The 27,580-nt window shown below is 38.7% G+C and overlaps 1 protein-coding gene across 2 annotated transcripts in view; it reads left to right on the top strand.

Annotated features, from left to right (window-relative positions):
• The window catches only part of LOC124797889 (mediator of RNA polymerase II transcription subunit 30-like), a 93,535-nt gene extending 67,110 nt beyond the window's left edge, over positions 1-26,425 (top strand). The window contains exon 7 of one of the 2 annotated variants that reach the window (XM_047260996.1): positions 25,816-26,425. In XM_047260996.1, coding sequence (XP_047116952.1) covers positions 25,816-25,914 — 99 coding nt within the window. In that variant the 3' untranslated portion in view covers positions 25,915-26,425. The remainder of the gene's footprint in view (positions 1-25,815) is intronic. The other variant, XM_047261006.1, reaches the window with a different exon arrangement.
• Positions 26,426-27,580: the final 1,155 nt, after the last annotated feature.

The following is a 27,580-nucleotide window of genomic DNA, read 5'->3' on the forward strand; positions in this document are numbered from 1 at the left end:
TGATCCCAACAAATTTCTAAGTGCAAAGTGTCTTGCCAAAGATGGTCTACATCTGAATAGGCTGGGCTCAAAAATATTCAGTAAGATGTTCGTAGATACTTGCCAGATCATAAAAAAAGGGAAACTTGTAAGTAGTGATGGGGGTGAAGAAACTTGTGTAGCATTAAGAAAGACAGAACCAATCAATCATCTGGCAGGAAATGTGCTAAAGTCTATAAGTGATAGTCAAAGTAGGTATGTTATCCACTGGAATATAAATGGCTTTAACACTGATGCTTCTGACAAGAAAAGCTCCAAAATAGATGATTTGGAAATCATTCTGACAGAATGTGCAAATATTAAAGTTGTTTGTTTAAATGAGCACTGGTTTACTGAAGACACAATTAAAATTCTAAACAAAATAGGGAACTTCAGATTAGCAAGTAGCTTTTGCAGAAGAAACAAGTCACGTGGAGGCTCACGTATCCTTCTACATAGTGATACAAATTATGAGACCACAAACGGTTTTAATTATTTAAATGAAGAATGTGTGTTAGAGAGCTGTTGTGTAGAAATAGTGGACTCACTAGCAAATGTTACAATAATCTCAATATACAGAATTCCAGGGACGTCAACAACAGAACTATTGTTATCTAAGCTTCAAATTATGCTAGAAGACCTTCGCAGAAAAAAAAGGAAAAAGTTGTAATAGCTGCTGATTTTAATATTGATATCATATTTGACAGTAGCCATGCTTAAAGTTTCACTGACTTAGTAGAGAAATATGGTTTCAAATTGAATTCCTTTGAATCTACCAGAGACATTGGGCAATCACCAACATGCATTGACAATGTTCTAACTAATTATGTACATGAAGATGTGTGTAAATTTTGTCTAGATCTAGGTATTTCAGATCATTGTGCATTGTTCATTGAGCTGCCACACACAGGAACATTTCACGTATGAGAACCCATATGAGCAGGAACTTTAGCAAAGAAAACTTGCTAACATTTAGTGAGAAGCTAAGAGATAAAACATGGCCTTTTCATTATTGTAACTCAAGTAACGAAAACTTTGAGAAATTCCTAAATAGTTTTCTTGGAGACTTTAATGAAACATATCCACCTAGACTCTGCAGCAGTAAAATAACAGAGTAAAGTGGATTACCCAGGGCAAAAAAATTTCCAGTGTAACGAAAAGGAAACTGCACAGAGAACTAAAATATAATGAAGATATTGATTTCATTAAATATGTTAAACTCTGTAAAACAACTGGCAAATAACAGGCGAATTTTAAATCATAACAATAAGACAAAGGCTGTGTGGCCAGTCATTAAATCTGAGTTAGTTGTTAGAGCCTGTAACCAAGAAATTCCAAAAGTGTACATTGAAGGAAATACTACTGTAAATCCAACTCAAATACCAGAGTACTTTATAATTCTTTTTAAATGTAGCAAAGTCTGATGTAGATGTAACAGATTACCACAACAAAGTAAATCCCCCTGGCCTAGGTGAAAACTCTGAAAACGTTACAAAATTCTCAAAAGTTTCTGTGGAGAATGTAGAAAATGTTATTCTAACATTAAGAAACAAAAAATCTGCAAGTTGCGATGGAATACCCACCAAAGTTATTAAAGTGGTACACAATAGAATAGCAAACCCACTAGCTTAGATAATAAATCAACGTTTTGAAGAGGGCTGTTTCCCAGAGGTACTGAAATACGCTGAAGTCAAACCACTCTTCAAGAAGGGATCAAGAGAAATTATGGGAAATTATCATTCTATCTCGATTCTCCCAGTCCTATCTAAAATATTTGAAAAACCTGCTGTTGCACAAATACAAGACTTCATTGCAAAATATTCTGTTGTTCTAAACAATTACTTTGGTTTCCAGCAGGGTAAAAACACCATCAATGCAGTAAACAGTTTCATTGAGAAAATAAGTAAATCATTAGACAAGAGAAATAAGGTGGCAGGAATTTTCTGCGACCTCACAAAGGCGTTTGATTCCGTAAACCATGCATTGCTTGTTTACAAACTTGAAAAATGGCATTAGTGGCAGTGCCCTAAAATGGCTTAAATCCTACTTATCCAACAGAAAGCAAAGAGTTGGCATTTCTTCAAATGGCACATATTTTTTTTCTTTCTGGAAAAATATCTCACGGAGTTCTACAAGGCACCATATTAGGCCCAGTCCTATTTATTTTATGTTAATGATCTACCATTAAATATCAGCTCCCCATCAGTTCTGTTCGCAGATGATACTTCTGCCTTAGTTGAAGATCAGGACTCAGAAAAACTTCCCAAATCTGTGACCAGTACCCTCACTACCTTAGAAACTTGGTTTCAGCTGAAAGGGTTGAATTTAGATATATCTAAGATGCATGTGATGCAGATTAGAACCAAACTGTCAAAATGTGAGCAGATTAAGATCGTACACAACCAAGGTATAGAAGAAATTGACTCAGTCAAATTCTTAGGTTTAAATGTAGATAAAAATTTGAGCTGGCAGGCATACATGGAATACCTGGCAAACAAACTGAGCAGCTTTGCATTTGCAATGCAAATATTCTCAAATGCAACTGACACGGACACACGGAAAGTAGCATATACAAGCTATTTTGAATCCACTTTTGGTATGGTATTTTTTTTGGGGGTAACTCGACAAACATACTGCGGATACTAAAAATATTGAAAGAAAACATGTGAAATATGTGCACTCCAAATCACAAAGAACCATGTCAACCATTATTTAGAAACCTTAAAATACTAATTCTGCCGTCCTTATACATATCAGATTATTGTATTTTTGTACACCAGACATGAATTATTTGAGGGAAACCATTTTGTCCATTCACATGATACCAGAAACAAAGAAAATTTTATGCTTTCCACCCAATGTGTCAGACTGTATGCCCAGGGATCTCAGTACATGGGAATGAAAATTTGCAATAAATTAAAAGGGAATAAGTTGATGCAGATTTAGGTTCACTTAAAAGAAAGCTATATGAAGTACTGACACTGAAGTGTTATTACTCAGTGGATGAATTCATGTGGGACAAACTGGAAATTTGAGCTGGGTACAATGTGTTATCCTTAGTGTTGTTATTTATTATAGTGCTATTATTTATTCATATAAAAACCATTGTAATTATTTTATAAATTTTGACATGTCTCCGGTATTTAAATCAAATGGATTGCAAATGTACGTCATTAGATGAACAAAACACAATTCACTATACTCCACACTGTGTTACTGGATTGCCTAATTTGTTCTGCATATATCTGTGCTTTTAATGTCTCAAGTGTGTCACTGTAGGTTTTTCTACAGGCTTTGTATGAAGATTGGAAGTACTGCAGTTTGGCGTTTCTAAAGAGAATGTATAAGTCCTTCATATCTTCCTTTAATTTTATGATGTTGGTTTAAGATCCTTGGAACTCGGTTTTCCTTATTATTTTGATCACTGGGCACGTTTGATAAAGACAGTGGGTTTATTTTGTATAAAATATGTCTTTACTTTCCACTTACATCTTCTGTTTCCTGTAGGTGTACCCAATACCAGTTTGTGTGCCAGAGCTACCTTTAATGGTAGTCTAGCTTTCTTTTATTGGTAAATAGGTCCCCATGAGATACTAGTTCTTTGTCTGTATGAAGCTATAAGAGTAATGCACTATGAACTGAAAAGTGGTTCTAAACAGTTCAAACTAAAAGATCTTCCTTCCTTAAGTTCCTAACAACATGGTCAGTACATGCCTGAAAGACGGACGTCATTCTCGTTGGTGTTTAATTAAAATGGGTGTAATTATTGGACTGTAACATAGCATATCTAAGGCAATTTATACAATGCCTACTATTATAGTCTGTTTTTTATGGGGTGAGTTTATTAACAAGGTCCTCTAAATGACAAAAGAATTCTTTGTTCTTACTGTTAAGGGATCTTAATTATTATGAAAGTGCTGTTTCTGAGCTTTGTTCTTACTTCAGCTGTTTCGAAAATCATCCCACATGCAAATTTATATATATAATTTTTTTAATTTTTTTTTTTTGCACTGGACATTATTGTAGACATCAGTAGCAACACAATCATCTTTGTTGTTTCCTACAGTAGACACTGACAGTTCCATAATTACTTAAATTAATAATATGCATTTCTTCAGTTTTTCACCCTTGTTCATTCACAAGAAAAATATGGGGACTACTACCACTTGTTGGTAACGTACTGGACGTTTTGTCATATTATTTTGAATTTACTGTCAGTTATGGTGTTGTGTCAAGCGCTTTGCCTTCACATGTGCGTAGTGAAGGCTGTTGTACTCTAAAAGTGTCTGTAGTGCTACTTTCACTTCTGAACAAACTGTTTTTATACACAAGGCTTTTCAGTTTGACCCTTCCTTTTATTATTTGATTTAATTTTTCACACAAATAATGCTTACCTGCACAATTACATGCAATCCATGATTGGTGTGTTGACGTCTACTCAGCTTTCCTGTATCAAGAATTGAACAATTTCCATCGTTTGAACATTATGCCTTAATTCTGGTACTTGTTTTTCTTATATCCCAGTTTACGCACGAGTTGTAGGTCAGACCATACCCATGTGGGACAGTAGCGACAATCAAGTTCTTTTGCTTTTCTTCAAGAAAATTCTTCAGAGCTTCAATGCAGACATAAACTTCATTGCTTGCCACATCATTTGCACCAGTTAGAGACCATAAAATCATTGCTACGCAGAATTTCATGTCAGGTTAGCACCTTTTACGACTCTTCTTGTTTTTGCTTTGGGGATTTGAAACACTGCTCACTTGAAGATGATAGTTATTTAGGATTTCAGCTAGATTTCTTCCATGGCTGTTGGAGAGTAAAATCACACTGCACTTAATTGTATGTTTCAAAGTACCAGAACTACAGAGTTCATTGAATTAGTCACTGACTGCATTGCCATAATTATATTCACACTGTGGACTGTGTGTTTTCCTTATTAACTGTCTGTTTTTGTTTGTTTTTTATTTTTCAGAGATTCATTACAGTATTTTACTGAGGATGTGGTTACATTTTTCTTTCATATTTCTCACTCTCTTTCAAAATTGCATTCACCATGTTCATTATCCAGTTCTGTAAGTTTGCTGCCATTGGTACGATCACTTATTGATTGCGTATTATACCTGTTTCTATCAACAAACTTTGGTGTGTTCGCTGCAATTCATACCTTTTTTGCTGTTACAACACTTACTTGTTTGCAGTCTTGCAATTTAGGCCCAGTTGCTGGAAGGTCAGGAACTTCTGATGTCTGTAGCTTTTCACAGCACAGAATTTATTGTTAGGTGGGAATTTTTATCCCTTACTACAGCCATTATGAAGTGTAGACTCATTAAGCATTTACTTAATTTCACAATTTCCCCATTTGTCACTACAAAATCACTTTTTACTGCTTCACTGTAACTTCTGTTCACTTTATCAACACATACAACGTACATGGTGCCACCTTGCCAAAGATTCTTGTCATTTTAACTAAATGAGTACTACAGTTCACTGAAATGAGTCCCCATTACAATCCAAAAATTTTGAAGTCAGTGCAAATTATGATCTTCTTACACAACTTTCCTACCTGCAACCTACTCAGCAAGGTTTGATTTGTCTACAAATAGACATGTAACTGAACAGTCAAAGATATGACAGATGATAGTAGTTAATACGCCATGTGTCAAAAGTTCAATGCAGCGGTTTCCAAATAACAGCTCCTGTTCAAGCAATTAAGTTTCTCTCTTCAAAGCTTAATTAATCTTATGCTAGAATGCGCATTCTACCAAACAAGTTTTTTGTACAGAAACTTGTTGCCAAATTGTAATCTGAAAATGAAGTTATCAAATTTGTTTTCACTTTTAAGCCATTGTTCATTTAAGCATATAAGTTCTGCAGAATTTGTGTTCTCCAGAAATACTTCCAGTTCATACAACTTTTTCATTGTTCCTACTAACAGCTGCCTATATCAAGATGCATTATGGAATTATGAACTAAACCAAACAGTTAATTATTTGATCGTTCGTTGAATGTGGCACCTGCATGGGTCTTCAATTCTAAATTGCATTCATTTGTTATTTTGTTTCTTGTGGACCAAATTCCATGGGAATTCGTCCACTCCATGTTCATTTCCACATGAGATAGCACCTAGTACAAGAACAAACTAACTTATCTTCACTTTTGTTGACGAGAGATATCTCTCAAAGAGCATTGCTTGTGTTAGAAGCTAGCATCGTTTTACTGTGTTCGTTGAGGTGCAGCTCATGGTGTGTGTGAAACAGTGTCTTCCATTGTTCAGTAATTTCTATCTCCTTAACCCTCCCCCCCATGAACCATGGACCTTGCCGTTGGTGGGGAGGCTTGCGTGCCTCAGCGATACAGATAGCCGTACCGTAGGTACAACCACAACGGAGGGGTATCTGTTGAGAGGCCAGACAAACGTGTGGTTCCTGAAGAGGGGCAGCAGCCTTTTCAGTAGTTGCAAGGGCAACAGTCCCGATGATTGACTGATCTGGCCTTGTAACAATAACCAAAAGGGCCTTGGTGTGCTGGTACTGCGAACGGCTGAAAGCAAGGGGAAACTACGGCCGTAATTTTTCCCGAGGGCATGCAGCTTTACTGTATGATTAAATGATGGCGTCCTCTTGGGTAAAATATTCCGGAGGTAAAATAGTCCCCCATTCGGATCTCCGGGCGGGGACTACTCAAGAGAAAGGAAACTGGCGTTCTACGGATCGGAGCGTGGAATGTCAGATCCCTTAATTGGGCAGGTAGGTTAGAAAATTTAAAAAGGGAAATGGATAGGTTAAAGTTAGATATAGTGGGAATTAGTGAAGTTCGGTGGCAGGAGGAACAAGACTTCTGGTCAGGTGACTACAGGGTTATAAACACAGTCAAATAGGGGTAATGCAGGAGTAGGTTTAATAATGAATAGGAAAATAGGAATTCGGGTAAGCTACTACAAACAGCATAGTGAACGCATTATTGTGGCCAAGATAGATACGAAGCCCACACCTACTACAGTAGTACAAGTTTATATGCCAACTAGCTCTGCAGATGACGAAGAAATTGAAGAAATGTATGATGAAATAAAAGAAATAATTCAGATAGCGAAGGGAGACGAAAATTTAATAGTCATGGGTGACTGGAATTAGAGTGTAGGAAAAGGGAGAGAAGGAAACATAGTAGGTGAATATGGATTGGGGGGAAGAAATGAAAGAGGAAGCCGCCTGATAGAATTTTGCACAAAGCACAACTTAATCATAGCTAACACTTGGTTTAAGAATCATGATAGAAGGTTGTATACGTGGAAGAACCCTGGAGATACTAAAAGGTATCAGATAGATTATATAATGGTAAGACAGAGATTCAGGAACCAGGTTTTAAATTGTAAGACATTTCCAGGGGCAGATGTGGACTCTGACCACAATCTATTGGTTATGACCTGTAGATTAAAACTGAAGAAACTGCAAAAAGGTGGGAATTTAAGGAGATGGGACCTGGATAAACTGAAAGAACCAGAGGTTGTTCAGTGTTTCAGGGAGAGCATAAGGGAACAATTGAAAGGAATGGGGGAAAGAAATACAGTGGAAGAAGAATGGTTAGCTCTGAGGGATGAAGTAGTGAAGGCAGCAGACGATCAAGTAGGTAAAAAGAAGAGGGTTAGTAGAAACCCTTGGGTAACAGAAGAAATATTGAATTTAATTGATGAAAGGAGAAAATATAAAAATGCAGTAAATGAAGCAGGCAAAAAGGAATACAAAAGTCTCAAAAATGAGATCGACAGGAAGTGCAAAATGGCTAAGCAGGGATGGCTAGAGGACAAATGTAAGGATGTAGAGGCTTCTCTCACTAGGGGTAAGATTGATACTGCCTACAGGAAAATTAAAAAGACCTTTGGAGATAAGAGAACCACATGTATGAACATCAAGAGCTCAGATGGAAACCCAGTTCTAAGCAAAGAAGGGAAAGCAGAAAGGTGGAAGGAGTATATAGAGGGTCTATACAAGGGTGATGCACTTGAGGACAATATTATGGAAATGGAAGAGGATGTAGATGAAGATGAAATGGGAGATAAGATACTGCGTGAAGAGTTTGACAGAGCACTGAAGGACCTGAGTCGAAACAAGGCCTCCGGAGTATACAACATTCCATTGGAACTACTGACGGCCTTGGGAGAGCCAGTCCTGACAAAACTCTACGATCTGGTGAGCAAGATGTATGAAACAGGCGAAATACCCTCAGACTTCAAGAAGAATATAATAATTCCAATCCCAAAGAAAGTAGGTGTTGACAGATGTGAAAATTACCGAACAATCAGTTTAATAAGCCACAGCTGCAAAGTACTAACACGAATTCTTTACAGACGAATGGAAAAACTAGTAGAAGCTGACCTTGGGGAAGATCAGTTTGGATTCCGTAGAAATACTGGAACACGTGAGGCAATACTGACCTTACGACTTATCTTAGAAGAAAGATTAAGGAAAGGCAAACCTACATTTCTAGCATTTGTAGACTTAGAGAAAGCTTTTGACAATGTTGACTGGAATACTCTCTTTCAAATTCTAAAAGTGGCAGGGGTAAAATACAGGGAGCGAAAGGCTATTTACAACTTGTACAGAAACTAGATGGCAGTTATAAGAGTTGAGGGACATGAAAGGGAAGCAGTGGTTGGGAAGGGAGTAAGACAGGGTTGTAGCCTCTCCCCGATGTTATTCAATCTCTATATTGAGGAAGCAGTAAAGGAAGCAAAAGAAAAATTTGGAGTAGGTATTAAAATCCATGGAGAAGAAATAAAACTTTGAGGTTCGCCAATGACATTGTAATTCTGTCAGAGACAGCAAAGGACTTGGAAGAGCAGTTGAATGGAATTGGTGTCTTGAAGGGAGGATATGAGATGAACATCAACAAAAGCAAAACAAGGATAATGGAATGTAGTCAAGTCGGGTGATGCTGAGGGTATTAGATTAGGAAATGAGACACTTAAAGTAGCAAAGGAGTTTTGCTATTTGGGGAGCAAAATAACTGATGATGGACGAAGTAGAGAGGATATAAAATGTAGACTGGCAATGGCAAGGAAAGCGTTTCTGAAGAAGAGAAATTTGTTAACATCGAGTATAGATTTAAGTGTCAGGAAGTTATTTCTGAAAGTATTCGTATGGAGTGTAGCCATGTATGGAAGTGAAACATGGACGGTAAATAGTTTGGACAAGAAGAGAATAGAAGCTTTTGAAATGTGGTGCTACAGAAGAATGCTGAAGATTAGATGGGTCGATCACATAACTAATGAGGAAGTATTGAATAGGATTGGGGAGAAGAGAAGTTTGTGGCACAACTTGACCAGAAGAAGGGATCGGTTGGTAGGACATGTTCTGAGGCATGAAGGGATCACCAATTTAGTATTTGAGGGCAGCGTGGAGGGTAAAAATCGTAGAGAGAGACCAAGAGATGAATACACTAAGCAGATTCAGAAGGATGTAGGTTGCAGTAGGTACTGGGAGATGAAGAAGCTTGCACAGGATAGAGTAGCATGGAGAGCTGCATCAAACCAGTCTCAGGACTGAAAACAACAACAACAACAACAACATCTCCTTAACATTCACAAACTTGGTGCAGAAGCTTTTCAGCTTCAAATAAGACAGTCTAATTTCTTTGTTAACGCATCACCAGTCTGTTAGATCGTACCTTAATGGCAAAGTTATTATTATTACATTGGTGAAATTTGAGGACTTCAGCAATGTAAACAGCTTTTTAATAAAGGCATTAGCTTTGTTTCTGTTAACATTATTAGCACATCCTGTGAGCACAACACAATCAGTCCTCCTGAGATCAGAACATTCTTCATTAATACTCATTGCTACACAATTGAAATTTGCTGAAGGCTTTACGATGTCAGAAACTTGAACACTTGCCATTCACATTGTTTATCAATAATTTTGGAATGTTGTGTGCACGACTGTCGCCAAATAGTTTCACTTTCTTCTTTTGTAGCTGTTATACCACTGCTGAGCTGCCATTTGATGTACATTGAGCATATATCTTTGAATATCGGTTATTACAAGAAACTGAGATACTCTTTACAGTTAACTGGTGTTAAAGGCTGTCTTCTATTGCTGAAGTACACTGAGTAGAGTGAATCAACATGTCAACTGTGTTTACATTGGATTCTTTATCGTGATCTTCGAGTGATGGATAGATGTGTGTTTCTTTTGCAAAAATGCACTACGTTTTCAGAGCAGTATATTTTTTGTTTATACCAATACTTGGAAGTGCTATGATTATTTTGTCCCTTTTCTGATAATGTGTCTAAATTTGCGTCCACAACCATCACTAATGCAGGTAAGACAGGACCGTGAATAGACAGTTAAAAATTTTATGCCTACTTTGGAACACTTCTCATGAAACAAACATTGATAGTTGCTACACTGAATACCTTTTAACACTTTGCCACAAATCTTGCAGTTGTTTGCACTCTTAACTTCATTTTTAGTGATGCAGTTTTTGCCTATGACTTCACCCAAGGTGCCATCTTGAAATTCTGGTATTTGAGGTAGTTGTCTCATGATTTGCTAGTAGAGGGATGCCTTAGAGCCCAAGAACTACTAGCTATTTGTCTTGTTCCAGTAAATTAATGGTGTTCATTAAAATCATCCCACTCCATGGCTACCACTGTAGTATTGGTGCAGCAATTGTAATAGGTCTTTTGAACAGAAACAGTCTTGATTCCCCAAGATATGTTTATTTAATCTTCACATGTAATGTGTTTTGCCTGTTTTAGGCATCATCAATGTGGGGAAATTACAAACTGGTGTTACGTGTAAATAGTATTGAAGGCAATAGCAAAAGAATAAATAAAGATAACTAGAGGAAGGCATACACTGATTGAACTATGGAGCACAGGGCCACATTTGTGTTTCAAGGTTTGGTGAGGGGTATAAATTTCAACTCATCAGATACTGCACCATAACTGAACTTACTGACAAAAATTCTTGCTAATCATAACCAAGATGTTGAATGTTAAGAGTTTTCTCATAGGACTGGGAGGTAACAGCCAGATAGCCAGAATCAGTGCTTCATTACATTCCTGGAAGGCAAAGACAGTAGGAAAAAGAAAGCTACTAAAGTGTTAAAAGGGTACCTAACTTAAGGAAATAGGCATATTCAGTGAGCAGAAAAAACTTGAGCACATGAGACACACATAGAATTGCTAGGCTAAAACAGCCTTTCAAATGACTGGGCTCTATTAAGAATAAAGAAATGGCTAAAATTTTTTGGTAAAAACATGAAGTAATGAAGTAATAAAGCCAGAAGCAGTGCTAAACTGGAAGATTGTCTGTAACAAAGGTAACTCACCCTTAAAGAAACTGCCCCATGAACACACATATGGTCTGTTTACAATACTAAGAGCATGTGCTGTCGTGCCGGCATCTAGACTCCAAAGAAGTGTCAAACTCCCATAGAGCCACAGTAAGAAAAGGCACAAAAGTAGTGTGCTAAAACTTAACTGATGGCTAAGACTTAGATAAAATAACCAAAAAGTAAAACAGGTGGCAACAATCATTTAAAGATGTGTAGTAATATAAAAAAATATTTGATGTTTTGAAGAGGCTTGCTCGTGTTTTGGAGAGGCTTGCTTGTGTGTTTTGGAGAGGCTTGCTTGTGTGTTTTGGAGAGGCTTGCTTGTGTGTTTTGGAGAGGCTTGCTTGTGTGTTTTGGAGAGGCTTGCTTGTGTGTTTTGGAGAGGCTTGCTTGTGTGTTTTGGAGAGGCTTGCTTGTGTGTTTTGGAGAGGCTTGCTTGTGTGTTTTGGAGAGGCTTGCTCGTGTGTTTTGGAGAGGCTTGCTCGTGTGTTTTGGAGAGGCTTGCTCGTGTGTTTTGGAGAGGCTTGCTCGTGTGTTTTGGAGAGGCTTGCTCGTGTGTTTTGGAGAGGCTTGCTCGTGTGTTTTGGAGAGGCTTGCTCGTGTGTTTTGGAGAGGCTTGCTCGTGGTGGGGGGTTTTCAGAGATATGCTTAGACATTTCAAACTCTTCCAATGAATTCAGTGTCTGGCCTTTGTTGGCTTTGCTGCCATATTTTATATCAGTTGTAAGATAGGGCATAATTTTTTGGGTTGCTGAAAAAGAAAACCACCTGATAGTGTTCAAGGTACATAAAAAAATGTGGGGTTTGATGGCCAGAAGATTTGAGGTGCTGAGCAGAGGGGAAAATTTTTTCACATGACCTTTTTTGTCAGTAGATGCTCACTAAACCTAACAGTGAAAGGTCTCCACGTTTGACTGATATAGTCGGTGGAATATTCTGTACACCTCATTTTGTAGACACCTAGCTTAAAGAATTTCTGATAGGTTGCTCGTCATGGAGTGTGTATTGCATGGGAGAGCCCTTCGAAAAAACAACTTGAACATTAGTATGCTGAAATAGCATAGCCAAGTTGTATGAAAATGATATAGCCAGAAGTGTGCTGTTGCACGTTGTGGATCTAAGGGAAAATTAATAGTAGAGACTACAGTGTTCTTTTGTTATGCATATAAATGGTTCAACAGCAACAGTTGTAAAGTGCATGCTGGATAAGTTTTGCTGTCAGAGTGCAAATTAATATAGTTTGTGTGGAAGTGTGTGTAGTGATACAACAACTGGACACCAAAATGGAGGCAGGCAGATGGACACTAACCGAAATAAGCGGCCTATGCTGTTGCAAGCCAGCACCCAGCATTATGCTAGCAATAATGATGTAACTTCCTGAAACCATGCTGAAGATGAACCTGAAAAGGTTCGAAAACCGGTTCATGGAATAAAACATAATTATTCAAAAAAGTGACTGGTTGCAGTTCTGTATAACTTATTTACATTATAAGGAGAAAAAAATTTTCACCTTTGTCCAGCATGTCAAATGTAATGGTCGTCAGCCTCCAGATTTGGAAAACCTTAATCATTCGTGGCCAACAAAGGGAAGAAACTGAATTTTTTGGAAGAGTTTGAAATTTCTAATCGTATCTTTCTCAAATTTCCAAATCTACTATACGAAAGTTTTGTTGAAATATCAAACCTTCTTTGATATTATGATGCGTGTCTTTAAATGATGGCTGCCACCTATATTACTTATCTTTTGTTTTGTTTAAGCCTTAGTCAGCAGTTAAGTTTTAGCACACCACCTTTTGAACCTTTTCTCACTATGTCTCCATGGGGCCTCGACATTTACTTAACAATGTAGCCAGCATGACAGCACGTGCTCACAATATTGTTAACAGACCATATTTGTGCTCATGGGGCAGCTTCTGTGTGGGTAAGTTATCATTGTTACAGTCGGTATTCCAGTTCACCATTACTTGTGGCTTTGTTGCTTCATATTTTTACTAAAAATTTTAGCTGTTCCTTCTCTTCTTATTAGTACCCAGTCATTTGCCAAAGGTGTATTAGCCTAGCCATTATATGGGTGTACTTTGCACTTGCTGTTCTGGTCACTGAATATACCTATTTGTCTTGCATGCACTAGTAGGTTTCTTTTTCTTACTGTCATTATCTTTCTTCGCGTTGCTTCTAGGGATGTAATAAAGCATTGACAGTGGCTATCTGACTTACACCTTCCAGTTCTATGGGACTCTGTTGGGTTCAGTGCCTTGGTTAAGATCAGCAAGAATTTTTATCAATGAGCTCAATTGTTGTGCAATATTTTATGGGTTGAAATTTATACCTCTCTTCTGTCCCTGAAGCACAAATGTGGGCTTGTGCCTCATAGTCCAATCGGTGCCTTCCTCTTCTTACTTTTAATTTATTCATTTATTATTATTGCCTTTATTGGCTATTTATACTTAAACCAGTTTGTAATTGCCCTAGATTGTCTGATGTCCAGGACAGGTGAAAAACTTCATGTGTGAAGATTACATACATCTATCTTGTGCAACCATGACAGTTTTTTCTGTTGATGGTGTTGATGTCATTACCTCAATCCACAATGAAGTTGAATGATGAAATTTTGTAGGACATGAATAATTTTTCGTAACTAATACTTTCTTTATACCATTTTGTGACTTCCATTGATGCAGCTTCTACTGAACTGTTGTAGGTCATTTCTATACATAAATTCATTGTAAACTAACCAACAAATAACAGTACCTGGCTCAGTGATTTGTACTTCCAGCTACTTCACTCGAGGTACAGTGCACAAACATGTGGCTTAATTTTTCTTTGGTGTTGTCAAGTGGTATGTTTGCTATATGGTTAGTGGCACCATACTTTTATACTCATTTTACTGATTGTTTGATCAATGCTATAAATGGACAAAAATGTGGGAACATTCCAGAAATTCATGCTTGAACATAAATGCACATGCTAGCCAAGCCTGCAGGTTCTGCTGTTGTATTAGAACCTGAATGACACCTGTGCCATGTCCTCAACATTTTGAAGTGTCAGACAAGGTCAGAACAATGTTTTATTTGGTTGTGAGTGCATTGTGCTGGAGCTAAGTGGATTTGAACATGAGCATGTTGGTGCTTGTATTGTGGGAACTTCCATAACAAAGGGAGCTGAAATGTTTGGTATTTCAAGAGGCAGCATACCACATACAGGGAAAGCAGGGAAACATCACCCGCTAAGTCACAGCTTGGATAAAAGTGTGTGTGCAGTAACTGTGACACAGTCTTTGCAGAGGATTGTGACAAAGAAGAGGGGGACAAGAAGCTGCAAAAGTCACTACAAAACTGGATGTCGCACTTGTGAATCCCATTAGTGTCAAGACATGAAGGGAGTTACTTAAGTAGGGAATTTTGGGGTGAGCTGGAATTCCAAAGCTGCTCTGTGGTACAAATGCCCGTACCAGAAAACTGTGCAGACATTATAAAACCTAGAATAGGGAGCAATGGCAGAATGTCATTTGGTTAGATGAGACTTGTTTAACACTCTTTCCAACTTCTGGTTGAGTTTCAATCTGGCTTACTTTGTCCCAAGCCTACAATGCAGACTGTTTGCTGTTAAGAGTGAAACATGGCAGGTGTTGGGTTATGATGTGGGCAGCCATATTGATATTCCAGGGGCTCCATGATTACTATCAAGGTCACATTATGGCCAAGGTTTATGCGATCATTATGGCTGATCAGGTCTGTCGCATGCTACAAGAAGATAAATGGTTTTGATCTCCCTCGGAAGCTCTGGGTTGCCTTAAATCGCCTTAGAACAAGTGTGGGAAGATGCAAACATCTAATGAATAAGTCGGGACTTGGGGAGAGTCCCGTGTGTGAATGTGGTAAAATCCAGACAATGGACCACCTACTGGTGTGTGAAGTGGTAGGATATAGTGGTGAACTGAAGGACATACATTACCTGCCTGACCTAGCCATAGATTGGCTCAAAACTATAAGTAGCATTGTGTAGTGTTGTAATTTCCTGGTGGGTTGTAATGACACTATAATATTTGCTTTGTATGTGCCGAACGAATAAATAAAATAAATACTTGTTCCCCAATGGTAATGCTATGTTCGAAGACGAAACAGCCTGTTCAAACAGCTCGCATCATCCAGGACTGTTTATTTTGACATTTTGAGATTGACTAAAACAGCTTAGAAAAACACTTGGAAAATAAGTGAATGGGGTAATTGTAAGAATCGAAGAAAGTTCCAAGGCTGGATGTATATATGTGTAGTAAATCTATATTTAAGTAAATACCTTCACTTCAAATACTTAATCCTGTATTGGTGGGGGAAGCATTACATGTGAAAACAATGGAAAGCATTTTCTGATGCAAAATCTTGGAGATATGTTAGTCAATGTACTCAAGGTTAGTACTGTAATGAGGACTGTACCACGCAGGTGGAACAGTGAATGAATGGGATCTTGACTTAAATAGCTGTGATAATGAGGTGAAGCGGGCTTTTCAGTCAGTGAGGGTTCTGACTTTATAGTTCAAGTAAAAAATGAAAAAAATTCTGCCATACGTGATGAGATAAAGGGAGTGGGCAAAAATTTGGAAAAACCAGTCACAACACATAATCGTGCCTAATACAGTGTAGGGTAACTATTGACAGTCAAAATAGCTTCCAGCCATCTCAGAATGGATAAATACAGGTCTTGTATGGCTTTCAAAGGGACCATAAACCATTCTTCTTGCAAAACAGTGGCAAGTTCAGTTAACAGTGATCGAGGTAGATAGGCATCACACGCCCCTCTCTCCAAAGTAGACCACAAAGTCTTAGTGAGACTTCAGAACCAGCACTGAGCCTAATTAAGAAGACACTCAGAAAATACAACGATCTGGCGACCAGGCCAAATGGGGTAACTACACCTGCACTACCACAGATGCCGATGTCAACGCCTCTGCTGCCCCCGACACATGCCTCGGGCGCAGACCGCGTAGGGAATGGCTCACAAAGGGAAGGGGATGTAAGTTGGCCATGTGCCCCAGGAGGTCAGTTTGGCAGTGCCCCTGCCTTTGGCAACATGTCTGATCGCTGAAATATTGTACCTGGTAACCGGTAAACATAAAATGAAGATATTAAGCCATTTCTTTTGATGTTGTGTGTGTGTGTGTGTGTGTGTGTGTGTGTGTGTGTGTGTGTGTGTGTGTGTGTGTGTCTGCTTCATTTTGTTGACTTTTAAGTTTTCTAAGATCTGTAAGAAGAACTTTGTAACTGTTTCGTTTATATAAGATATTTTCGATGTGTAAAGTGTACAAGAAGTTGTATGTGATGTTATTTGTGTGTGAGGCTCTACACAAATGGACCATTAGAAAACTTAAAAGTCAACAAAATGAAGCAGACTCTCACACACTGACAACATCAAAAGAAATGGCTAATACACACACAAAACGCACTTGAAAATGGGAATTATTTCTCGAAACACGTCGTGCGAATAGTAAAATAAAGAAAAATCGTGACTAGTAGCAGATTTATTTATTTATAAACAGACCTATTGTTTCTATAGTCGCAGGCTTTCAAAAACCATTTATAATGGATCAAATCAGATAAAATGAAGAATTGCACATGGTTGTACCTTTTACTAACGTGACATTAGATCCTGACGATACCTTTTACACCATTCTAACATCACTGCTTAACTCATTTTGTTGCCGTGAGTCTAATGTCCTTGTGAGTACGCTTACTGCAAAAATTGCTAATTTGCTGTGTCTTTGTTATCTGCTCCATGCTCATTACTCATAAATGTTTGATATAGTATATAAGATCAAATTTCAGCTTTCCATTCAAAGAAACTGTATTAATGAGGTAATACACAATAACAGGCTATAATGCATGCACTGCAATTCAGTTATTGCAACTTTAGTTCCTGCTTCACCATGCAGGTGATACTCTTTCTTGCAGCAGCATATGCTCAGTTTGTACCTCCTCTTGGCCTTAATTTATGCCAACTGAACCTGTTGTTGCAACCTCTTTTTTCCATTTTGACCCATTCCTAAATTGAATTGTGCCAGTAAGCTAATCTTTTAAATTTATTTTAATTTCTCTATTTGTCTTTTTTTTTTAAATTGACAGGTTCATTTCTTGTCTTTACATTCCTCTCACTACTTCTCCATGGTTTCATTTTTATCCCGATATTAATTTTTACTTATTTGTATCTGTTTTAACTGTATTATACCCTTTCCTCTGGCTTTTCAACTGCCCTGTAAGCCATGCTTCAGTGAGTACAGTGAAATGGTCATTCGGTTGACCAAAATTCAGGTAATTGATGATCCACTGTATCTTTGTACCCAATGCAAGTTAATTTCAGAAAGATTCTGCAATTGTGAATAAATTTCATGCAGCTGCAAGATCATTACCAGTGTCTGTTTCTTCAGATATTTTTTAGAAGCCTCAACAAGCACAATGAAAATCGTAATACTGATGTTGAATATGTTTGTCTCCTTGAAATCCTACACCAGGAATCCAACTAAAATTGTGAGTGATGGAGTCATAGTCAGTATGACATACGGACGTTTGTGTCAGCGCTGGGAACATGCTTGGATAGCTGAATGGTTAGGGCAGCCACTCAGGACAAGCAGGAAATTTGAGTTAGTCATGGTCTGGCAAAAATATTCGTGTTTCATCAGTAGGTAATATCTTCATACCTAATGTGACTAATGTCAGAGAGATTCCACAATTGCAAATAAATTTCATGAAATTAATGTATAATGCTGGAGGTATATTCAAAACAGGAAAAACTTACTAAAATCAATGAAAATAAAGGTTTGTTATCAATATAATAGAGGGAAACATTCCACGCGGGAAAAATATATTTAAAAGCAAAGATGATGTGACTTGCCATACGAAAGTGCTGGTGGGTCGATAGAAACACACACATACATACACACAAAATTCAAGCTTTCGCAACAGACTGTTGCCTCATCAGGAAAGAGGGAAGGAGAGGGAAAGACGAAAGGAAGTGGGTTTTAAGGGAGAGGGTAAGGAGTCATTCCAATCCCGGGAGCGGAAAGACTTACCTTAGGGGGAAAAAAGGACGGGTATACACTCGCTCGCGCGCGCGCGCGCGCGCACACACACACACACACACACACACACACACACACACACACATCCATCCATCCATCCATCCATCCAGCCTTGTATCAGGAACATAACTTTAAAAAATCACAGAAATTAAATTCCTCTCAAACTTAATGGTCCACCATGTTTCACAATAGCCATTTCTTCCCTATGTTAGTCTACAGCTCACTCTCACCAATTCCCCCTCCCCTACGACTTCTCCCTCCCTATTTTAGCAGAGTTCATTTAAATTTTGTTCTTTCCTAACAGCCACAGTCACTGTCATTTCAATCTTGGTACTTTATGGGGTTTCCAGCCTGCTGGGTTAATAAGGGGACTGAAACTTGTATGAACAAGTTTGATGTGGAAAATGGCCAAAGTTGCAAGATTCAGTTTCTTTATTTAATTGATTACTGTAGTCTGATCAAAATTACTTGATAATTGACATCTGTCACCTGCCGTTTCAATGTTGCCACATCTGCTGCCAGCTGCAGCTTGGTTATAGGTGACTCATAAACACAGCGGGTCACTTCACGAATGCTTGTTGATGTGTAATGCAGAGCAATGTGGGAAGGGGCCACTGAAAATAGGAGATCCTCTGTCGACAGCTGACTTTATATGACCAAAGACTGGACTGCAGCAGGCGATATGTTTTGTAGCCCTGGATTTAAATTCGTGTCTTCACCTAACCACTATATCATGATGTGCAATGTATCCCAGAAAACAATGATCAACGATCTGATCATTTTGTTCCTGGGTTTAAGGCAAGCCTCTAAGTGCAAACTCAAGACAGAAAAATTTCATATTATGTTTGAGTAGCCATCTTCTGCAACAAAATTTCAGTTTCAGCAGTAAAAGCAAACTGTAATTTCTCGCTGTTCTTGATTACATGAAACTGTCCTCATACTGGCTGCGAATGAGCAGTCTTGGCTGGCACTTAGTTGCAAATTATAGACAACACAAGCAGATTCCAGAAATATAAGAACAAATAAAACAGTCAATAAAGTGATGAAAGTAACATGGTAAAGCATTGGAGATAAAAACTAAAAACGGTGAAACCAATTAATTGAATAAAAATGATAGTTTTTTGATTAGATGTAAAAAATGAGACACATACTGCATGTGATGGGACTTGAGTCTGTGGTCTTCCACACATCACACTAGGCAATTACGCTGCAGGGAATTGTTTTATTTATGACTGTGGTGACCCAGTCACAGTGATTAAGTGCAGCCTTAAAAAATTTGACTTAAAGTAATATTGTATATATAAGCGTATCTAATGCAGACTGATCTTTGTGACTGTAATAACTGTGTATGTTGAACTGCATCTTGTGCGGAAGTAACCAGTACCGTTTAGTTAGTGCTTTGTATGAAACATGTATATTTTGTTAGCATGCGTTCTTAAAACACTGTCAGACAAAATAGTGTATTCTGTAATAGTATGCAAACCATGTTAAGATTGTACCTACACTTACATCAAAAACAAATTTCTCATTTAACATTGACAGGAGTTGTTGGTTTGTCCTGCCATTGTTTGTTGAAAACCTTGACTTGATAAGAATATGTATGGTTGTAACGTGGTTTGCATGCTATGTCTGCTGGATGATTTGAAAATGGATTCAGGTAACCCAAAACTAGGCATCAATTAAGTAAAAAAAAGAAAAAAAAAACTGAATCTAGCAACTTGACAGCTTCCTAAATCAAAATTTTCTTCCTCCTGTATGCCTTCTGTTCCTGTAATACTAAATGTTTACTCAAATGTGCTATGGTAATCTATATTACCCTTAATGTCCTTTGGTATTACTATTATTATTATTATTATTATTATTATTATTATATGAGGGGCATTTGAAAAGTCTATGAAAAGTCAGAGATGGCACCACCGGCTCGTATCGAGGTAATGTTTAGTTAGCAGAGTCTTTGGAAAGAACGTACACAAAGTTTCAGCCATAGTGGTTTATTCCTTTGTGTTTGGTATTCGTGTGAATCAAAGAAGTTGAGTAAATGTCAAAAAATGGATGAAAAAGAATTTCGTGTGGTGATTAAACATTACTTTATGAAAAGCAAAACGCCTCGGGAGACTAAAGAGAATCTTGATAAACATTACGGTGACTCTGCACCTTCGATTAGAACAGTTTATAAGTGGTTTCAAAATTTTTGGAGTGGCCATATGGGCACAAGTGATGCTGAACGTTCTGGACACGTTGTGGAGGTTACGACTACAGAAATCATTGATAAAATCCGTGATATGGTGATGCATGACAGAAGAGTTAAGGTGCGTGAGATTGCTGGTGGTGTTGGCATCTCAAATGAACAGGTACATAATATTTTGCATAAACATTTGGACATGAGAAAGCTGTTCGCAAGATGGGTTCCACAATTGCTCACACTTGACCAAAAACAGAATCGTGTGAAGTGTTGCAAGGATGGTTTGCAGCTGTTCAGGAAGAATCTGCAGGGCTTCAAGCTTTGTTTCGTCACTGTGGATGAAACTTCCGATACATTACTATACTCTCGAGACCAAACAACAGTCTAAACAATGCGTTAACAAGGGAGAATCTGCACGAAAAGGTGAAGACCATTCCTTTGGCCAGTAGAGGTTATGGCGACTGTCTTTTGGGATTCGCTAGGGATAATCCTCCCTTTTTCTGAATGTTTTCTGTGTCAGTTTTACTGTTTAAAATTAGTGTCTCTGATCCATATAGGCATTCTGGTTCTATGACAGTATTGTAATGTCATACTTTTGTGTGCTTGGACACATTTTTTTTTTATTGTAGATATTTTGAGTGAGCCGATAAGCAGTGTCCATCTTTTGGCATCGGACTTCATTGGCTTTCGTTTCTATTCCATTTTCCTGAATCGTTTCACTGAGATATTTAAATTGTGAGACTCATTTAATTTTGCCATATTTTGTCTCCATGAATTTTGATGCTTGTTTGTTGCAAGTTATATATTCTGTCTTTCCAAAACATATTTGCAGGCCGACTTCTTCCTCAGCTTCTTTCAGGAGTTCAATCTGTTTTTTGGTTGTTGAAACATCATGGCTACATAGTTTGCAAATGCTAAGCAATCTACTGTTAATTTTCCTCTGCCGAGAGTAATGGGTTGGTCAATCTTGAGGACTGGTTTCAGTTTGTGCCATCCTTGTATCACCTTTTCAAGGATGCAGTTGAACAGTAGTGGAGAGAGTCAATCTCCTTGTCTTACTCCTGTTTTCATCAGAAAAGGTTCAGACATTTCCCCCATAAATTAGACTTAAGATTTTGTCTCGGTGTCTATTGTATGATTCCAAGTGTTTTCAGATCTAAACCCTGTTCTTTCAATATTTGGAATAAAGATTGATCAACTAAATTGTAGGTTCTTTTAAAGTCAACAAATGAGCAAACTAAATCTTTGCCGCTTATTCTCTGATGTCTTAAGATTAGTTTCAAGTTCAGAATGTGCTCTGGACATGAACAACCTGGTCTGAGTCCTACCTGATATTCTCCAGTTTTTTGTTCTAGTTGTTGTTGTGCTCTATCGATGAGGCACTGGGATAGAATTTTGTGAACTACTATTATTATTACTACTACTATTATTATTACTACTACTATTATTATTACTACTACTATTATTATTACTACTACTATTATTATTACTACTACTATTATTATTATTACTACTATTATTATTATTATTATTATTATTATTATTATTATTATTATTATTATTATTATTATTATTATTATTCTTGTGAATGTTTTTTGTAAGATGTTACGTCAGATGTAAGAGAGAGCCTTAACACCCTAAAACACACAGTAAATAATAAATTAGTTAAGTGCACCTTGATATTTTTAAAGCATCTAGGACTTTCGAATGTTTGCTCCTGGTAGCATTTGTTCAAATCAGTATTGTCGCTCGCTCTTTTATATCCTGGAGCTGAACTATCTTGCCGAGAACCCTGAAGATTTTGATGGTAATGATTTCCAATTTAATCAAGTTTCATCAGTGTTGTAAACAAAGTCCAAGTTGGTCATTTTCCTCCATTTATTTTTGAAAACAATCTCTAAAATAAAATTTACTGCATCTGCATTAGCATTTTTTACCTTGTGTTTCCAGTTCACAGAATTCCATGGCAAGATATAAATCTGTACAACCATCTGTTAGTTGCCACAAACACTTCATTGCCACCCATTTATTTGTCTAACTGTAATGCCTTTTTCATTGAGCAAAGGACCAGATATTGGTTGCTCAGTTGATTGTTTTTGTAAAAACCATCATCACTTTTATGTTTACTCAAGTCTTCATTATCAAGTTTGCAGGTGTACTTCAAAACTGAATTGGTATTCTTCTTAATATTGCTCCTCATACAGATACCTACATCACACTTATTGGCTGACTTAATACAAATTTCTCCCATTTTTTAATTAATCAGTGATGTTTATTATGATAACACCACTCTTTTGCACTTCGACATTTTTTAAGCACAGCTCTTACCTCTTCATGATCCCAGTCCTGTCCCTGTCTCCTCTCCCCGTCCCCTGTGGTTCCCATGCCCTCCCTTCTGAGACCTGCTCCCTGTCACTGGCAGAAGCAGTGTCTCCCTTCTTAAGCAGCCACTGGTGATGCCCTCCTGATGACCAGGCTACCCTGCTAATCCGCACTGCCAACATTGCTGTCCACGGCTTGAACAGGCCCTGTTCATTGTCGTCTAGTTCTGTGGTGGAGCACACACATTGCCACCGCTATCTGTGATTGTCATTGCGCCTTGCATCATCTTAAGCAGCACACATTGTCCGATGGTCTTATTACCTAAATATCTTTGCACCAAAGCCTGTTACTTAATCAAACAGAGCAAGTGGGTGTGTAGGGAATGCTTCATCTCATCTCTACGGTCATCAGTCCCTCCATCACGGGTGTGGGCTATATTCGGCGCACCCCGAGGTTGTCAGTGCAGTATACCATTCTCTCTCTTCCCCTTCCAGGTGGCCTTTGTGCAGGTCTGTCAGTTCTCATGGAACACTTCGGGACCATTTTGTGATAGCATTGACGTCGGCCTCCTATTCAGCCGCCTTTTCCTCCGGAAGCAGCGGACTGAAGCTACCTGCTTATGGTTTTACCACTTGCCAGGCAGAATCTTACAATGAACCTTTTACTGAATGAGAGCTGCTTCTGGCCTTCTTTTCTTCCCATGATTCAGCTCCTGACCCAGACTCCATCAGTAACCAATTACTTCAACACATCAATCCCCCATGAAGACATTGTCTCCTCCAGGTCTTGAACCATATTTGGCTCCAAGGCATTTTCCCCTCTGAGTGGAAAGACAGTATTGTGGTTCTTGTTCTTAGGCCTGGCAAGGGTCCGTCATTTCTTGTTAGTTACCGGCCACTCAGTGGGACCAAAGACCCCTGTAAGTTACTAGACCAGCTGCTGGCTCGTCAGCTCAGTTGGGTCCTTGACTCTTGGGACCTTTCAACTCCTTATCAGTGTGGCTTTCCCAGGGTACAGTCTCCCATTGATCATCTGCTTCAATTGGAAACCACAGTTCAGCAGAACTTTCCTCTGTGTCACCATCTTGGCAGCAGTTTTGCTGCTGCTCGTGGATCCGGTTAACCATCGAGGTATCCGTTTAGCCATCGCTGCCTTTCGCACTAGCCCTGTGCGATCCCTTCCCTTTTGATTCAGTGGTCCCAGCTCCTGGTTTCCTACACCATGATATCCGCTCTCTCCTGTCCCTCCATTCTGTTAGTTTTGCAGCTTCAGACCATCGCCCACCCGCTGTATGCCCTCATGTGGGTTTATCATTTGGGTCCCGCGTAGCTTGTCTCCGCTGTGACTTCCATCTTCCCCCTTGTCCTCTTCCCCATGTTCTCTCCTGACCCCTCTTGACCCCACTTGTTTGAACCTCAGCTGCGGATTCGGATGAATCTCTTCTGGGGTCTGAAAGCCTCATAATTCCAATAGTGTTCCATTGTTTCTTCCAAATGCTCGTACAGGAGTTTCAGGATGCCATTTTTTTTAGACTGGTGGCTCTAAATACATGTCATGTGGGATATGCCTTACCATCTTCTGTTGGCACTGAACACCATCCCTTGCCTGCCACGCATGGAGTGTTTACTGCGGAATTGGTGACTACCTGTTGGGCCCTCTGCTTCGTTAAATGGTCTTTATTAACCCGATTTTTGTTACACATGGACTCAATGAGTGGCCTTCGGGCTGTCGTTAGTTTTCCTGCCATCCCTTGGCCTCTGCAATCCGTGACTTCTCGATAATAATGGTGATGCTGCTTGTTCAGTTGATTTACTTTGGTTTCTTGGCCACATTGGTAAGTCAGGTAATAAACTTGCTGATAGTCTGACAGGGAAATGTTCACCTACCCCCCTCAATTGTGGCCAACTCTTGGGAGGATACCCCCACTGTCTAATAAACTTCACGCAATCAAGGAGGCATCCACCAAGTGGCACACTAACCTCTGCCTATCCCCACAGGAATCTACCATCCTCTGCTGCTTCGTATTGGCCATACTAGTTTGATGCATAGTTTTTATGACACAGTGACACCCCCCCCCCCCCCCCCCCTTCAGTGGGGCTACACTGCCTTTTGACCCTTCAGACTAAATATGCCCTTCCACCTTCCTGTCTTGGGTGTTAATGGATGACTCTCTCATGGTCTGTCCAGTTTTCTTCCCAAAAGTGGCTTGTTCTCAGATTTAAGTCATTGAATTTTCCTCTAGAACTTGAGTCCCTCAGTGTAGGCACTGGTTATGAAGACCTTGGCCTTGCCTTCATACCAGTCAGCTTTTCCTTACATTTTGTCTGGTCTGTTACCCAGTTTTGTTTCCACTTCTGTTCTGTCTTTCCCTGGTATTGTCTCATTGTATCGTGATAATGGCATGACACAGGTGTCAGGACGGGTCAGTGGCAGTGCTGCATGTAGGGTTCCTGAGGCACCCCTGCCCCCTGTTTCCACCCACCCCCTCCTATTCTTTCCTTTTTCTGCTTCCCTGATGTCCATTTACCCTCTTTGTTTGTGCTTTGCCCATTCCTCTTGATTGAACTGTACTGTTTGTGTTGTTCCTCCTTTGATTTCTGCCATGTTAATCATGGGACTGACAACCTCACTGTTCAGTTCCCCCCCCCCCCCCTGCACCCTCCCAAGTAGTCAGCCAATCAATTAAATATATTAATTCTTGGAACATACACAATGTAGTGATTTTCATTTATAATTTTGTTGTTCTACCAAGAAATGACTGGTTTTTTCCCTAGGATTATTCATTCGTTTAATAATGCCATAATTTTTTTGTAGCTTTATCCTTACAATTTGTGCAAAAAGATCTCACTATGTACTGTGCTAATAGAAATCTTCACTTCCTTTCCAGCAAGTTATCCTGAAGAATAGGCACTTGAAAGAAATAATAGACCATCTGCGCCGCATAATATGGGAAATTAACACAATGTTGACCATGAGAAGATCATAACTTGAATGGTTTTGACATTCTTCCAACAACTGTTAGATTTATGCACGAAGAAATTTAAGCAGTGTTATTTTATTTAGTGTATGTTCTACTGACCATCTCAAAAACATCATTGAGATAATATCTTGTAGTGAAAGTATTGCAGAAAAGTAACTGTGAAGGACTGTTAAAATAAACTCAGATCGGTTTTGGAAGTTAGGTTGAACTGAAATTAAAAGCTAGCTTTGAGAAAGACCATATGTTTAATGGGTTGTTGCATGGTACTATCTTGTTTTGTAATCTTGAAATAAATTGTACGAAGCTTGGCTCACAAATCATTTGGAGCCCTTTGAACTTTCACTGCCAAAAACAACATAATTATGGCATTGTAATTATAATATAAATATATTTTTTTGTTAATTGTACAAGAAATCTGTGTAACTTTTTCATGTCGAAAGTAATGTTGATTTTTATCTTTTGTAATTGTTGACTTCAGTTGCCAGTATTTAATAGTATGGACATAACCAAATAAATATACTGGTCTAAATTAAGAAAATTATTTTAAAGTAATTTATTTATGAATAGTGAATAGCGAGTTACCAGTACACAATTTATTACCTATATACATTTCACCCAATTCTCTGCATCTGCAGGTAAACAACAAATGACATTTTCATTATTAATGAACATAAAAATATTATGTTGTAAAAGGAAATCAAATTTATTTTGTAATTCAGATCTTACTTTTGGTTGGGGATACTATCTACATGAAGTAGAATCATTACATAAAATCCAAATATTAGAGAAAAGAATTATTTGGTGAGGTGGGAAGTCTGACAATTTTGTAAACAAATGAAAAAAATGAGGCAATCAGTGTTCTGCAGTTGAACGTGTGTGTACGTGTACGTGTACGTGTGTGTGTGTGTGTGTGTGTGTGTGTGTGTGTGTGTGTGTGTGTGTGTGTGTGTGTGTGTGTGTGTGTGTGCGCCTCAGTTCAGTATGTGTCCTGTTGCCTAGTAGACATGTGGTCCACCATGCGTCCTGATAACTTATTCCATGTATGATGGCATTGATGTATATAAGGTGTGAATGATATGCTATGGTACAACCATTCATGCTCTAGTCACCTGGTTCCAAAGTTCATCTGTGGTGACCGGCATTGGGTCACAGCACTGCACCCTTTGTTTCACCATACCCCACACATTTTTGACTGGCGACAAGTTTGGTGATCGGGTGGGTCAGGGTAAAGGCTAGTATCCTGTAACACTAAGAAGGCATGTGTTCATGCAGCATCGTGTGGTCATGCATTGTCTTGCTGAAAAATAGTGTCTAAGGTGTCCCACTGGTCACAGTGCACTGGACACACACCAGCTGTGATATGCAATTGTACCTAATAGCACCTCACACGATAAGGCCTTGAGTTGGTGCTGTATGTATTGGGCCAATGTAGTCACTGAGATGCCACTTCCCCTGTCTGCGGTGAACCAAAATGTGGACATCATTTTCGAACAAACAAACAAACTGCACTCGTCCGAAAACGGTATGTGATGCCAGTTCTGTCCCCAGTGATGTAGTTGAATACACTGTCGCCGTCCAGCACTTTCCTGCACATTCGTCAAAGGTAGGCTGAGAAGTGGGCTGTGAGTACGTAACCCATGGCGTAATAAACAGCGACAATCACCTCTGATAG

This window comes from Schistocerca piceifrons, chromosome 1 (assembly GCF_021461385.2).
Source record: "Schistocerca piceifrons isolate TAMUIC-IGC-003096 chromosome 1, iqSchPice1.1, whole genome shotgun sequence".
NCBI classification, from domain to species: Eukaryota; Metazoa; Arthropoda; class Insecta; order Orthoptera; family Acrididae; genus Schistocerca; species Schistocerca piceifrons.